The sequence below is a fragment of the Aptenodytes forsteri genome, unplaced genomic scaffold (genome assembly GCF_000699145.1).
Source record: "Aptenodytes forsteri isolate BGI_AS27 unplaced genomic scaffold, ASM69914v1 Scaffold189, whole genome shotgun sequence".
NCBI classification, from domain to species: domain Eukaryota; kingdom Metazoa; phylum Chordata; class Aves; order Sphenisciformes; family Spheniscidae; genus Aptenodytes; species Aptenodytes forsteri.
The window spans coordinates 1,629,185-1,644,242 of NW_008794490.1; the positions used below are offsets into that span (position 1 = coordinate 1,629,185).

General features: G+C 35.2%; 1 protein-coding gene across 1 annotated transcript in view; it reads right to left on the bottom strand.

Moving 5' to 3' along the window:
- Positions 1–15,058, bottom strand: part of BRD1 (bromodomain containing 1) — a 63,132-nt gene that overhangs the window by 24,828 nt on the left and 23,246 nt on the right. Inside the window, exons 4-7 of the mRNA XM_009290908.1 lie at positions 11,873–12,001; positions 8,612–8,924; positions 7,562–7,822; positions 3,773–4,261 (exon numbers count right to left, since the gene is read on the bottom strand). Of these exons, the coding sequence (XP_009289183.1) occupies positions 3,773–4,261; positions 7,562–7,822; positions 8,612–8,924; positions 11,873–12,001 (1,192 nt within the window). The remainder of the gene's footprint in view (positions 1–3,772; positions 4,262–7,561; positions 7,823–8,611; positions 8,925–11,872; positions 12,002–15,058) is intronic.

Genomic DNA, 15,058 nt, shown 5'->3' on the forward strand with positions numbered 1-15,058 from the left:
ATTGCTAGATACCATAGGAAGCAAAACCAAGATACATCAAGTACACATAGGAAATTTTTAAATGCATCTCTCCACTATGTAGTTGTTTAGTTTCCACACAGCAACTATGGAGAAAGATGTGCTATATATGTAAGCGATAATGCCCTAGTAGAACACTATGAAATTAAAATGTAAGGTTACATTACACTATTGCTTCATATTTTTTAAACAAAGATTCACATATAAAGGGAGGTCAGAGTATTAAAGTGAACTGCTTTCAGTCCTCTTCAAAGGTTAAGTCATGTTGTGCAATAGTCCCTTATTTCTGAAAAAAGCTAGTATTTCAATAATTATTTTATATATGAAAACCAACAACATATGGGACACCATACTTACAAAGTAGTGTGCCAATGGATCCTGTATGTGTCTTTCGTGAAACTAACTGGCAAGCACACCAACCACAAATGTAATTCAAGAGAGCATAATAAAAGGCAGTCTCTGAGAATAATGAAACATCAGACAAAGTATGTGTGGTTTTACTTAACTAGGCAAGCTTTAGAGTCTTCCTTTGAAATGTCTTTACTGAAAGAGTGGTTAAACATTGGAACAGGCTGCCCAGGGAAGTGGTGGAGTCCCCATCCCTGGAGGTATTTAAAAGATGTGTAGATGAGGCCCTTAGGGACATGGTTTAGTGGGCATGGTGGTGTTGGGTCGATGGTTGGACTCGATGATCTTAGAGGTCTTTTCCAACCTCAATGATTCTATGATTCTATGATTTTTCATATAAGAATACATATGAGTGACATGAAAGGGGGAAACATGGATGAGATTGAGTAAGGTGAGGGACAAAACAACAAGGCATCCTTAAGTAATGGCAAAACCCCCACATTGGTTAGGAATAGGTAAGGAAAAAAAAAAAAAAAAAAGAGGTGTGACAGTGCAGCTCTCGACCACTTAAAAATTTGACTGCTTTGTATATTAAGCAAAGTCCTTTTTAACAACTTTTTCCTACATCGACTAGAATTGAGGATATTTAACATTCATACCAGTCAAAGAAAACTGCGCAATCATAATTCATTTTCAACTATAGTGATTGCTCATGAAGTTGCTAACTCACAAGAACGCATGTAAGAAGCCTGAAGCATGCCTCTTCTATCATGGTATAGCTTTGGAGGGAAAGGCTCATGTCTGCTGAAATCTTTTGAATAAAAATGTTTTTTACCAGCAGCATGAAATTAAAATTTTGTGAAAAATATCCAAATAGAAAAAAAATTATATTACTGTATACATGATCTCATTTATTTTTATCACAACACAGCCATCTGCATGAATTAACACCAGCTTGCTAATACAAAAGTAAAACAATTCAACTGGTTTTAAATCTTGGAAAGCATCTGAGGTTTGTGCTGGTTTCCTGCTGAACCGTAGCTCAAAATAGCTGCCAATTGCAAATCGCTTAAATTAGTGTGGAGACACAATTTGAAAAATAACGAGGAATAAAATCTCCAACGTGAAAGCAAAATTTTTGGTTGCAAATGGAAAAAGAATCACAGGAATAAGATTTGATAAGCTGACACATCTCTACGAACCATATATACTTAAAAACACACGTACTATTAAAGAATAACTATAACACCTTCAGGTGAATTTAATTTGGTTAAAACATTTCAATTCACATACACAGTCTCTTCTTGAGCAAACAAATAAAAAGTTTAAATATAAATGCCCCTAATTATTAGTTCTACATAAATTTAATTCTGTGCATATCTTCATTAGCTTCAGGAAGAAGTTACAGAATTTTATTTAAAAATTAAAAAAAAAAAATCTTTTAACCTTTTGGATTTTATTCCTGTTACTAGCCTACATATTACATTTAAAAAAAAAAAAAAACAAGTAGAAATTCTGAAATGGGAAGAGTACTAAAATTAAAAGAAACTATCCATAATTGTTTGGGTTGTTTTGTTTGGTTTTTTTTTGTTTTGAAGATAATCAAAAGCATATTTGCCCTACATACACCTAACTCCACAGACAGAAAAGAAACTACATAATTGTTTGGGTTGTTTTGTTTGGTTTTTTTTTGTTTTGAAGATAATCAAAAGCATATTTGCCCTACATACACCTAACTCCACAGACAGAAAAGGAACAAAATGTCAGATTTTAAATGTATTCAGAAATCTGGTAGGGGTTTGTTTTTTTTTTTTGGTCAAGAATTAAGTCAGTTTTCCTACATAACAAAAACATTTTTTCCCCGAAGAAACAATTCACAGTGTTTAAGATAAAAATTTCAAGGAATTAGTACTAATTCCTGGTGTGAGCTAGCACAAAATGATTCACTGTGCGTGTGATAAAATGCAATCTGTATAAAGGTACATAATGAAATTATCTAGATTAAAGACTGGTAAATTGGAGTATTTGGAAACCAAAGCTATTTGCATCATTAATGAAGATTAACTCACTTCTATCATCATACTACCTTCACGATTCCTACTTCAGAACTAAAGTACCAGATCAAACACACGTGCTCTTTCCAAGCTGTTATGAAAAGGAATGGAAATGGCTTTCCAAAGAGGTGAAACAAAGAAACAAAAATATAAACGAAAAGACCCCCCCACCCCCCTTATCTTACTTATTATTTTCTTATGCTATGATTCCAGCATTAGAATAATTTTCCTACTCGCTTGATTATTAATTCCTCCTCGCTTGATTATTAAAACAAACAAACAAAAAAAATCCCCCAAAAAACCCCGAACAAAAAAACCCCAGCCAACCAACCCTCCTCCCCCTTCAAAACACAAAAAAATCACCACAAAAAACACAAAAAGCTTTTGGAGCACATCTTCACAATAAATGTTCAAATTAAATTCCTCTATTTTTCATTCAAAGACACAAGAAACCACATGCTGTTTCATACCTACATATGGGTTATTAACATGACAATGAAACAGAGTATTTGTTTCAAAGGTAATATAAAAGCCATAGCAATGGCCACGGATAATGTTAAGGAAATATACTTAAGTAATTTCCTTATGCTGCTGTTCTTCCTCAAAGAGGGTTTTATTCAAACTTCTTCAATAAACAGAACTACAGTTCGCTAAGAAAAGGTGTAATTAATGTCTTCAACTGTACTGCACCAGTGTATCAAGATAACTTTCTTTTTTTTAATGTTCTTTAGAGAAGTCTCATTAAGAGCATAATCTTACACTTAGTTTCTTCAACTTTATTTATTTAAAGTGCACAGACTAAAGAAAAGAAACACAGGAAGTGTCATTATACTTTGGGATTTTAACACTTCCATAAAATACATGGGTATACAAAGCACCTCATACACAGTCATCAGTTTCATAACGTGAAAATATGCTTGGAGTAACACTACAGCAAAATGAAGTCATCAGCTCCTCCTTATGAGAGTTCTAGTTTTGGCACCATATACAAAGATTCCATGTAATTTAACAGGGAATTTCCAAAAAAGCAGCTGATTCACCTTTCCTATTGGTTGCAACAAAAGGAAATAGAAAACAACTTAAAAAAAAAAATCACCCACCCATACACGTAAACTTGAAGATCCCATTGCTAAAGTGAAAACTGAAAAAGTTAAACTTGGTTCACTAAGTCTAATTGTACAGGGCCAACACAAAAACTAATCAGTAATTTTCTGAACTGTAATTACTCAACTATGAGGAAAAACTGTTCAAGTGCTAAAATCTGAAGATTAACAATTACATGTGTGTCAAAAAATTAACAGGTATGTTAACTTTCGAGATGCATCCATTCAAATAAGTTTTGTAACGTTTACCTGTATCCAAGCGCTTTACAGGGGACTCATCATCAACCTCAGAATCTCCACATGCACTCCTTGATCTTTTCCTTGGGTGCAGAAGTGTCTCCAACCTTGGAAGGACTACAGACAAAAAGGTTTTGGTCCCTAGCTGTGGAGAAGTTGGCTGGGTTTCAGTGTTCTTTGCAGACTTTTGGGGGCTTATACTTTTCGATTTGCAGAAGAGAATGGATGTACGTCTGTTTACATCAGTTGATGACTCAGCTACAGCAGAAACAGTCGACTCATTGAGATTACTGTCAAGTAAGTGTTCTGGAGTGTGTCCATTTATTTCTTTCTGAATGGAAGTGCTATATAATTCATTATCAAATTTTACTCTTTTGTAAAGCTTACTCTGCTCTGGATTGAGTTCTACTGGTTTGAGGGTTGGTGGTTCTGAATTAGTCTCCAAGTTTGAAGGAAGAGGTAATGCATCTGATGGTTCAAGTTTAGGGGGAGATTTATCTCCTGAAAAAATTATAAATAGAGTGTGATTTTTGAAAACCTGTAGTTATAAAGTCTATTATAAAACTCACTATAAATGTGCAGCCCACCAAATAAACTGTTGTTTGGAAACAAAGCATAACATTTTAAAAACAAACCTTGTCTAGCAACAATCTGTCCTAGTTAGTAGTTCCTACTTTTATACTGGGAATGTAACAGGGATAGAAAAGTAGGCGTTTATAGTTGGTGTTAACAATTTACACCTGGATAAATACTTTTTACTTGTCATGCAGTTATGTTAGTTTCATTAACTAAACACTAAGAAATCTATTATTATAAATAGAAAGTTGGGGTGGTGGATGATTATCTGTTAAATGCAATTACACTGCCATTCAAGTAAAATTTTTGATAATACACATTTTTATGTATTTCACCTTATCGATATTCACCTTACCTACCTAAGACAAATTTTATCAGATAAGCATTTAAAAAATAAAAAGTATTTGTAACCTCATCTAGTAGAGTGAGCTAAAATGTGTTATAAAATTTACAGAAAAGCAAGATTTGCAAAGTTGTTTTACAGTTGTGGCTAGAAGTTTTAACAAGAAAGTTTAAAATTTTTTTTACGGTTGGGGCAAGAATTTTTATCTAAAAAAAAAAAAAAAAAAAGGGGGGGGGAAAAAACAAAAACCCCCCCCCAAACCCTTGCAGCTTGAGTAGCCACTAGTTGGCAAATACACACTGCAGATTTAATAGGAGCAATCAGAAAAACCACCCTCTACCATTCCCCCCCCCCCCCCCATCAGTTCCCAGTCAATTGCAGTAATTCCATGCTGGGAAAAGACAACGGAGATATAACTATGAGTGTATAAAACTAGTTTCAATTTTTCATCCCAAGTGATGGGGGGGAACAAAACAACATTCTACTGTTGCAGCATTCCCAAATACAAGTAGGAGGACTTCCTAACCCATAATTATCAACTCAAAAAGATGTTAAAACCTTCTTTCTAGCTTCCAAAAGAATCTTGTAAAATACAAATTAGTGAGAAGATGCTTATTCTATAGTAACTGTATGAGACTACTGTAATATTTATGCTATCACATGAAATTTTTAAATTTAGTTAATTTTTCTATGTCACCTGAAAAAAAAGGTGTAAAAAACCAAAGGTTTAAGCCCTGTATCTGTAGCGGATTAAATATTATCTCTATATTGTTTTGGTTTTGGCTCAGCAATGCTTGCTTGGAAATCAATGACTTCTAAGTGCAGAAAAATCTATGCCCAATTGTTCAAGGTTTAATCAAACAATAGCATAGTTCATATTAAAAATATATTGTTAAAATAAAGTGTGACTATGCTCACATCCTTTGAAGGCATACAAGTATTAGAATTGGTAAATAATATTTCAGGAAGACATTTAGAATGAAATTAACAGCCAAATAAGCACATTTAAAGTACCACCAATTAAAAAAGCCTGTACTTTAGAGTGTCCAAGGTGACTGTTCTTTGTGAATAAATTCTGATTTTCTTACAATTAATTAGAAAATATTCACAAAAAGATTTAAGCACAGAAAGACACTTGAAAACTATTTAGACACTAAGCACAGGAAGACACTTGAAAACTATTTAGACACTAAAACCTAAACTTCATGGGGTTATTCTGGTACCGTATTTTTCACATGATCAGAAACTGAAAACAGAATTGCAAGGGGGTAATTCACAGCTCTTCTAAAGTCAGCTCCTGTAGAGATCCTGGGCACAGGATACTACTACTTTCCTCATCTTTCTTTTTGGCAACTTCTTTTCTTTACTCCTCTCTTAAGTACCTTCCATTTCAGAATCAAAATTTGAACTAATGACTATTACTCTTCACTAGATCAGAATTGTAACAACAATGCCAATCAACTCTGGATCATGCTCTTCATTATGCTTTTTTTAAAAAGCATACTGTAAATGTAAGAAAACAGCTACTGCTCACTTTTGGACTATTTTTTCCACAACAGCTGCAGTGAAAGGCTGTGTCATAAAAATGTTAAGCTACAAGTAAAAAAAGTTAGTGTATTCATTATCTGCCAGAAACTACATTCCTAAAGAACTATATTCAGTAGCATCATCACTTGAAAATTAAAAAGACACCCCCCCCCAAATCATTAAACATTAAGAATACTTAACAGCCTCAGAACAAGCATACTGATTCACGTACACTTTTTCTACCATTGTTCAAATCTCAAGCAAGTTGTATGTTTGAAAAGCACTGTCTTAGTCACACTAAGAAATAAACACCAAGTTGCTGTTTGAATGGCAGTTAAGGACAGTCATGTTATTGACTTCACCTTTCAAAAATTTTGAGAGCATCAAGCTGCACCAGACACAGACTTTTATTTATAACCATGCTTCCACTTTTCCTTGAGCTCTTTCCTCCTCCCATTCAATGCACTTATTCAAAATGAAACACGTCTCTAACTCTCCTAAAGAAAAATAGGTTAGCTTTTTAGAGAAGAGCTGATCATGAAACAAACTCAATAGAGCTTTTTTTTTTGTGAGAGACTAGATTTTCTTTGCATCGTTTAAAAATGAGCAATAAAGACCTCAGTAACTGATTTAAAAGCTAAAAAAGCAATAGGACATTCAACTGAAATATAAAGTTAGGTCTTTCTAGTATATTGCTCTCATTGAAATCAATGGGAATTAGCCAAGAGTAGATGCAGTTCTGAGACCAATGTTTTGAGGAGGAAGAGAAGCGCAAGGGGAAGGGCTGGTTAGATATGGCTGACTTGATTGTACAACATGAAGTTTGTTAAGTCCTATCAATAGTTAGCTTTATTTAAAACAAAACAAAAAACCCCCACCCAACAAAATCAAAACAAAACAAGAAACCAACCCAAACCTACCCTCCACCCTCCCCAGAGTCTGGAGTAGAGAATAAAAAAAGCTACAAAAAACAGTACAATGGCCAGAGTTTTCAGCACCAGTGACCTAGGCTCACATGATCCCTAATACATATTTTGGCATTTAAGTGGATTTCTGAAAGTACAAAGATGTTTTCCACTCAGGCATTTCTGATTTCTTTTCGTATGAGATTGTTTGTACTTTTATTTCTTAACACCTAAATTTTTAAAAAGCCTTGCTACTGTGAAAAATAATGGAGGGAGGTTTTGTTTAAAGAGATCATTCTCATATTCTTAAAATATTTGTTGTGATTAAGTGGCTATTTGTCCATTTAAAAATTAAGTATGATATTCATTTATTCTTTAATTCACATGATTAAAGCACCTGACTGAAGAGGTTCAGAACAGTACTGATTGAAACATAGTTGAAAATCTTACCTTCTTCTTCTCCATCTTGTTCTAATGCTGCACTTTCTTCTTCAAAACTTCCAATACCTGATTCTATTTGAGGAGCTTGGTTGTGTTGCTGACTTAGTTTGTTGCGAATAATGCTGATTTCTTTCTTTAACAGCTTTGCTCTTTTGCTCCTTGACCCACTGGATTTCATTGCACAGGTGAGATCAAGTTTTTCTAGCAACTCTCTCAGCTGTTCCTCCAAGGACATATGCGCTCTGTTTGCAGGATTCAGTAACCTATCCACTGAAATTGAAAATGTGTTAGTGTTTCCCAGAATATTTCCCAGAATAATACTACCAACAGGAGGAAAAAAAAATAAAATTCACTTGCCAGAATTAAAAAAATGTCATGAAAAAGCTACTTAGATCACAGTCTTAGTAGCTTCACTGTTACCAGTGAAGAAATGTTGAAATGAATTCCTACTATATAATTAACATTCTTCTTGATCAGCATTTTGCTCAAGAAAACTAAGTAGTAAAGCAAAGAAATAAAAGGTCAGAAGGAAGACATAATTAATCCTTCCTACCGTAATAGATACTTTGTTCTTGTCAAAGAGAAGGGCAAGATTATGGTTATAAAAGAAACATGTTAATTGTTCTCCTTACTGCCAAATCCTCAGAAAACTGGTATGTATGTCAAAAGAAGTCATTTTCATTCCTAGTATTACAAATGTGCTTCATTTTTTAATTCAGTAGGTTATTTAAGAATGTGCTGAAGTTTATGCGCACTGGTAGTCATTTTCCATGATTTACAAGCATATACAATCATGTGAAAAAAAGTCCTCAATTTAAAAACTTTTTTAATGTATCTTAAATTAGGCTCTGGCATTGTCAAAATCAGAATCTAGCTAACACTGTTTCCTAACGACAGATCTAGTAGAATAGAAACACTTGAATCTTTCAAGCAACGTTTTTAATGGGGGGGAATCTAGTCAGCAAACTGAACAGTAACAATCCTAAACATCTGTATGGAACGTACACACTGTGTGTAATGAAAAATGCAACTTTTAAAAATAATCCAAAAACATCTTACCATCTTCCCAAGAGAAAGGCTGGGGTGACTCAAGTTTAGGCCGTTCAGGTAAGTGCATTCCAGTTTCATTATTATAACCAATTCCTTCAGCATCTCGCCTAGCTTGCCTGAGAACTACACCTCCTTGATCTCTTAACCGCACTGCAGCTCTATAAAATATTGTGTCTTTTGCATTGTATTTCATACAGTTATCTATGATAAGATTGAAGTCTTCTTCAAACTCACTGAGGTTTTTATAGCCTTGAGCATCTAACCGTTTTCGCATGGTAGAGAAATCCATAGGATGTTTAATATGATCCAAATAGTCTGGAACCTTTGAATAAATATTTAAAACACGAATGGGTAAAATTATCTTATTACAGACAAAGTAACATTAGCTATTAACTGATCTACATTTTCTAACATATTTTGTAACACCTCAAATCAAGAACTTCAAAACGTGGCTTAGAATTGCTCATCTTGATATTGCAAACGTTTGCATGCCAACTGAAGTTTACGTATTACAGGATTCTGCATCTTAGGTAACAAGTTGGAGCTCTACTAACAGATGCTGAAACTACATGTTTTTAGAATTCTGTGTTTTTATGTACATATTATACGTGTATGCATACACATACTTACAAATATATGTATTTATACATACGTACACATATGTACAATATATACGTGTGCATGTAGTACATGCACACTCGTATATATACACAATTTATATAGACATGTATACGGTCTACATGTTATTTATACACATGTATAAATGTATTGTATATGTACGTATGCACACACACACACACACTTTAAGTTTATCTGGTTTCCCACTGAATGAAAAGGAATTTCACCTGCAGGTAATAACACAGTATCCACATTTCGATTTTTAAGACACCCTTCGAGTTTGCTTTATCAAATAATCTTATTGCAAAAGATCAATATGTATGCATGTTATTCCATACATTTCCCAGAAATTATTTTGGCATATGAGTATAAATAGACTTTCATAGCAGTAAGTCATAACTGATAATGTAAATTATCAGAATAGAGATTAAAAGGTAACGCTGGTCCCAACTCTGCATGCAATGATTTCTTTCTTGCACTTTAAGTGCCACCAAGTCATATCTAAACGTAAGGAAATACAGTTTAAAACATACCTCTTTAAGGTTCACTGGCTGAGCAAATATACGAGCAGAATCCTTTTCCTGCAGCTGATCCAGAACTGATCGCAAAAGTACTGTGAATGGAGTAAGCTGAAGTTCCATAGCAACCTGTTCAATCTTGACCTAAAGAAGTAACGATGATCCAATTGAGCTTTTTTCATTAAGATACTGTTTTAAGGTTGTTTTGCAGCAATAGTAAAGTACTTTAGGTATGAAACACAACATAAATATACTTTAAGTAAATGCGTTCAATGCTACTTTCAATATCATCAGTTGGCATTTGTCTGACATACATTTTCAGCTGATGACTTTATAAGAAAAATCATTCTCGTCCCTTCATTGTAGACTAAACTTCAACTCCAGCTTCTCAGAACTCAAATTTGTATTTTATCTACAAATTAATTTTGTTCCATTTTTTAACTGTATTTCTTTTCTTTGAAAAGATGTTACACAAGAACAGCTTCATATTTTGCCAACAATGTGAAAATAATAAGAAGAAATTAAAACTAAGATGCTTAAAATTAAATTTCAGTTGTAGTGCTGTGTTCAAAGTGTAAAAAGAGAATTTGACGAACATTTACAGGCTACATAAGACCAAAACAAAGAGTAATTTTAAAGACAATGTTCTATGTAAAGTCCAAGAAAATAATTTAATAAAACAGAATCAACAACATCTTCAAATACTTGATCATCCTTCAGAATTTTCATTATTTTTGACAATATTACAACTCCTCTATAGTTTTATTTTCAGGCCATTTAAAGAGTTATCAACATTGAAAGAGTCTTGTTATGGCAAAAATAAATTCTTAATGACACATTAATGGTGTGTATGCATACATATAATATAAACACATAAAGAAAAGTAAACACACACAAAATACATGTATATAAATAATAATACATAATATATGTGTATAGCAATTGATATGTGAATGTACAGGAATGACACATGGAACTCCAGAAAGCACTCAAGAATTACAACCTATATTAACTTGCAATGAATATTCATTAGGCCGTTCAGGTAAGTGCATTCCAGTTTCATTATTATAACCAATTCCTTCAGCATCTCGCCTAGCTTGCCTGAGAACTACACCTCCTTGATCTCTTAACCGCACTGCAGCTCTATAAAATATTGTGTCTTTTGCATTGTATTTCATACAGTTATCTATGATAAGATTGAAGTCTTCTTCAAACTCACTGAGGTTTTTATAGCCTTGAGCATCTAACCGTTTTCGCATGGTAGAGAAATCCATAGGATGTTTAATATGATCCAAATAGTCTGGAACCTTTGAATAAATATTTAAAACACGAATGGGTAAAATTATCTTATTACAGACAAAGTAACATTAGCTATTAACTGATCTACATTTTCTAACATATTTTGTAACACCTCAAATCAAGAACTTCAAAACGTGGCTTAGAATTGCTCATCTTGATATTGCAAACGTTTGCATGCCAACTGAAGTTTACGTATTACAGGATTCTGCATCTTAGGTAACAAGTTGGAGCTCTACTAACAGATGCTGAAACTACATGTTTTTAGAATTCTGTGTTTTTATGTACATATTATACGTGTATGCATACACATACTTACAAATATATGTATTTATACATACGTACACATATGTACAATATATACGTGTGCATGTAGTACATGCACACTCGTATATATACACAATTTATATAGACATGTATACGGTCTACATGTTATTTATACACATGTATAAATGTATTGTATATGTACGTATGCACACACACACACACTTTAAGTTTATCTGGTTTCCCACTGAATGAAAAGGAATTTCACCTGCAGGTAATAACACAGTATCCACATTTCAATTTTTAAGACACCCTTCGAGTTTGCTTTATCAAATAATCTTATTGCAAAAGATCAATATGTATGCATGTTATTCCATACATTTCCCAGAAATTATTTTGGCATATGAGTATAAATAGACTTTCATAGCAGTAAGTCATAACTGATAATGTAAATTATCAGAATAGAGATTAAAAGGTAACGCTGGTCCCAACTCTGCATGCAATGATTTCTTTCTTGCACTTTAAGTGCCACCAAGTCATATCTAAACGTAAGGAAATACAGTTTAAAACATACCTCTTTAAGGTTCACTGGCTGAGCAAATATACGAGCAGAATCCTTTTCCTGCAGCTGATCCAGAACTGATCGCAAAAGTACTGTGAATGGAGTAAGCTGAAGTTCCATAGCAACCTGTTCAATCTTGACCTAAAGAAGTAACGATGATCCAATTGAGCTTTTTTCATTAAGATACTGTTTTAAGGTTGTTTTGCAGCAATAGTAAAGTACTTTAGGTATGAAACACAACATAAATATACTTTAAGTAAATGCGTTCAATGCTACTTTCAATATCATCAGTTGGCATTTGTCTGACATACATTTTCAGCTGATGACTTTATAAGAAAAATCATTCTCGTCCCTTCATTGTAGACTAAACTTCAACTCCAGCTTCTCAGAACTCAAATTTGTATTTTATCTACAAATTAATTTTGTTCCATTTTTTAACTGTATTTCTTTTCTTTGAAAAGATGTTACACAAGAACAGCTTCATATTTTGCCAACAATGTGAAAATAATAAGAAGAAATTAAAACTAAGATGCTTAAAATTAAATTTCAGTTGTAGTGCTGTGTTCAAAGTGTAAAAAGAGAATTTGACGAACATTTACAGGCTACATAAGACCAAAACAAAGAGTAATTTTAAAGACAATGTTCTATGTAAAGTCCAAGAAAATAATTTAATAAAACAGAATCAACAACATCTTCAAATACTTGATCATCCTTCAGAATTTTCATTATTTTTGACAATATTACAACTCCTCTATAGTTTTATTTTCAGGCCATTTAAAGAGTTATCAACATTGAAAGAGTCTTGTTATGGCAAAAATAAATTCTTAATGACACATTAATGGTGTGTATGCATACATATAATATAAACACATAAAGAAAAGTAAACACACACAAAATACATGTATATAAATAATAATACATAATATATGTGTATAGCAATTGATATGTGAATGTACAGGAATGACACATGGAACTCCAGAAAGCACTCAAGAATTACAACCTATATTAACTTGCAATGAATATTCACAGCTTGCCAAAAGTAAAAATGGAATGGTGTTTTTATAAACAAGGACAATTAAAGACTCATATGTGCAAACATTTTGCTTTCACAGTTTTCATATAAAATGTTATCCTTCTGCATTATCGCTTCCTCAAATCTCTTCTCCCAGCAATGTTAACTCTAGAATGCCATAGGACTTAGATGCAGCTTTTTTTTTTTCTTCTTTTTTTTTGGTGACAGAAGAATAAAAGTGCTACTCAATATAGGCACATGTATTGGAAAAACCTGAAGAGAACAAATTTTCTACAGTTCTTCAGAAACCAATTGTCTTTGCAAGTCTAACAGAATGGCTTGTTAAATAATTTCTCTACACCAGTCCACGCAGCATGGGCAACAAACAGGAGGAGTTGGAAGCCACCATGCTGCTAGAAAGCTACGATCTACTTGCCATTACTGAAACTTAGTGGGACGAACCCCATGACTGGAGTGTTGCTATTGATGGCTACAAGCTGTTCAGAAGACAGGCAAGGAAGGAGGGGCGGAGGGGTTGCCCTCTACATCAAGAAATGGATAGATTGTGAAGAGCTGTCTCTGAAGAATAGCCATGAGCAGGTTGAAAGCTTATGGGCAAGAATTAGAGACTGAGGCAACACAGGGAACCTTGTGGTTGGTGTGTACTACAGGTTGCCTGATCAAGGGGAGCCTATTACTCCAGCTACAGGAGGCAGGTACAGGTACAGCTCACAGGCTCTTGTCCTGCTGGGGGACTTCAAGCACCCCGACATCTGCTGTAAAAGTAGCGTGTCGAGCTGTAGGCAATCCAGGAGACTCCTGGAATGCATCGAGGATAACTTCTTAAGCCAGGTAATAAGACAGCCCTACCAGAGGGGATGCAATACTGGACCTGTTTGTTACCAACACAAGTGAGCTAACTGGAGACATCAGGATTGGAGGCAGCCTGGGCTGCAGTGATCACGTACTGGTGGATGATCACAGTCCTGAGGGATATGGGTCAGGTGAAGAGTACAGTCAGGACCCTGAATTTTAGGAAAGTAAACTTCCAGCTGTTCAAGGACTTAGTCAATAGGACCCCCTGGGAAACTGCCCTCAGGGACAAGGGAGCAGAACAGAGCTGGCAGATCTTTAAGAACGTTTTCCATAGAGCGCAAGTGCTCTTGATCCTCAGCTGTAAGGAATCAGGAAAGGAAGGCAAGAGACCAGCACGGATGAGTCAAGACCTGCTGGTCAAACTAAAGGGCAAGAAAGAAATGCACAGGCAATGGAAGCAGGGACAGGTATCCTGGGAAAAGTATAGGGACACTGCCCGGCTGTGTAGGGATGAGGTCAGGAAGGCCAAGGCACGGCTGGAGCTGAACTTGGCAAGGGATGCAAAGAATAGGAAGAAGGGCTTCTACAGGTATGTCAGCCAGAAAAGGAAGGTCAAAGAAAGTGTACCAACCCCCACCCCGATGAGCAAGACTGGCAAACTGGTAACAACGGACAAGGAGAAGGCTGAGGTACTCAACAGCTTTTTTGCCTCAGTCTTCACTGGCAACCTCTCTTCCCACATCTCTCGAGTGGAAGGACTGCAAGACAGGGACTGGGGGAGCAAAGTCCCTCCCACTGTAAGAGAAGATCAGGTTCGTGACCACCTGAGGAACCTGAACATACATAAGTCTATGGGACCTGATGACATGAATCCCAGAGTCCTGACGGAATTGGCTGATGTAGTTGCCAGGCCACTCTCCATGACATTTGAAAAGTCATGGTAGTCAGGTGAAGTCCCTGGTGACTGGAAAAGGGGAAACATAACCCCCATTTTTAAAAAAGGGTAGAAAGGAGGACTCTGGGAACTACCGACCTGTCAGTCTCACCTCTGTGCCTGGGAAGATCACGGAGCAGATCCTCCTGGAAGCTATGCTAAGGCACATGGAGGACAGGGAGGTGATTTGAGACAGCCAGCATGGCTTCACCAAGGGCAACTCCTGCCTGACCAGCCAGCCTTCTATGATGAAGTGGCTTCATCAGTGGACAAGGGGAGAGCTATGGATGTCATCTATCTGGACTTCTGTAAAGCCTTTGACATAGTCCCCCACAACATCCTTCTCTCTAAATTGGAGAGATATGCATTTGATGGATGGTCTGTTTGGTGGATAAGGAATTGGTTAGATGGTCACATCCAGAGGGTAGTGGTCAAC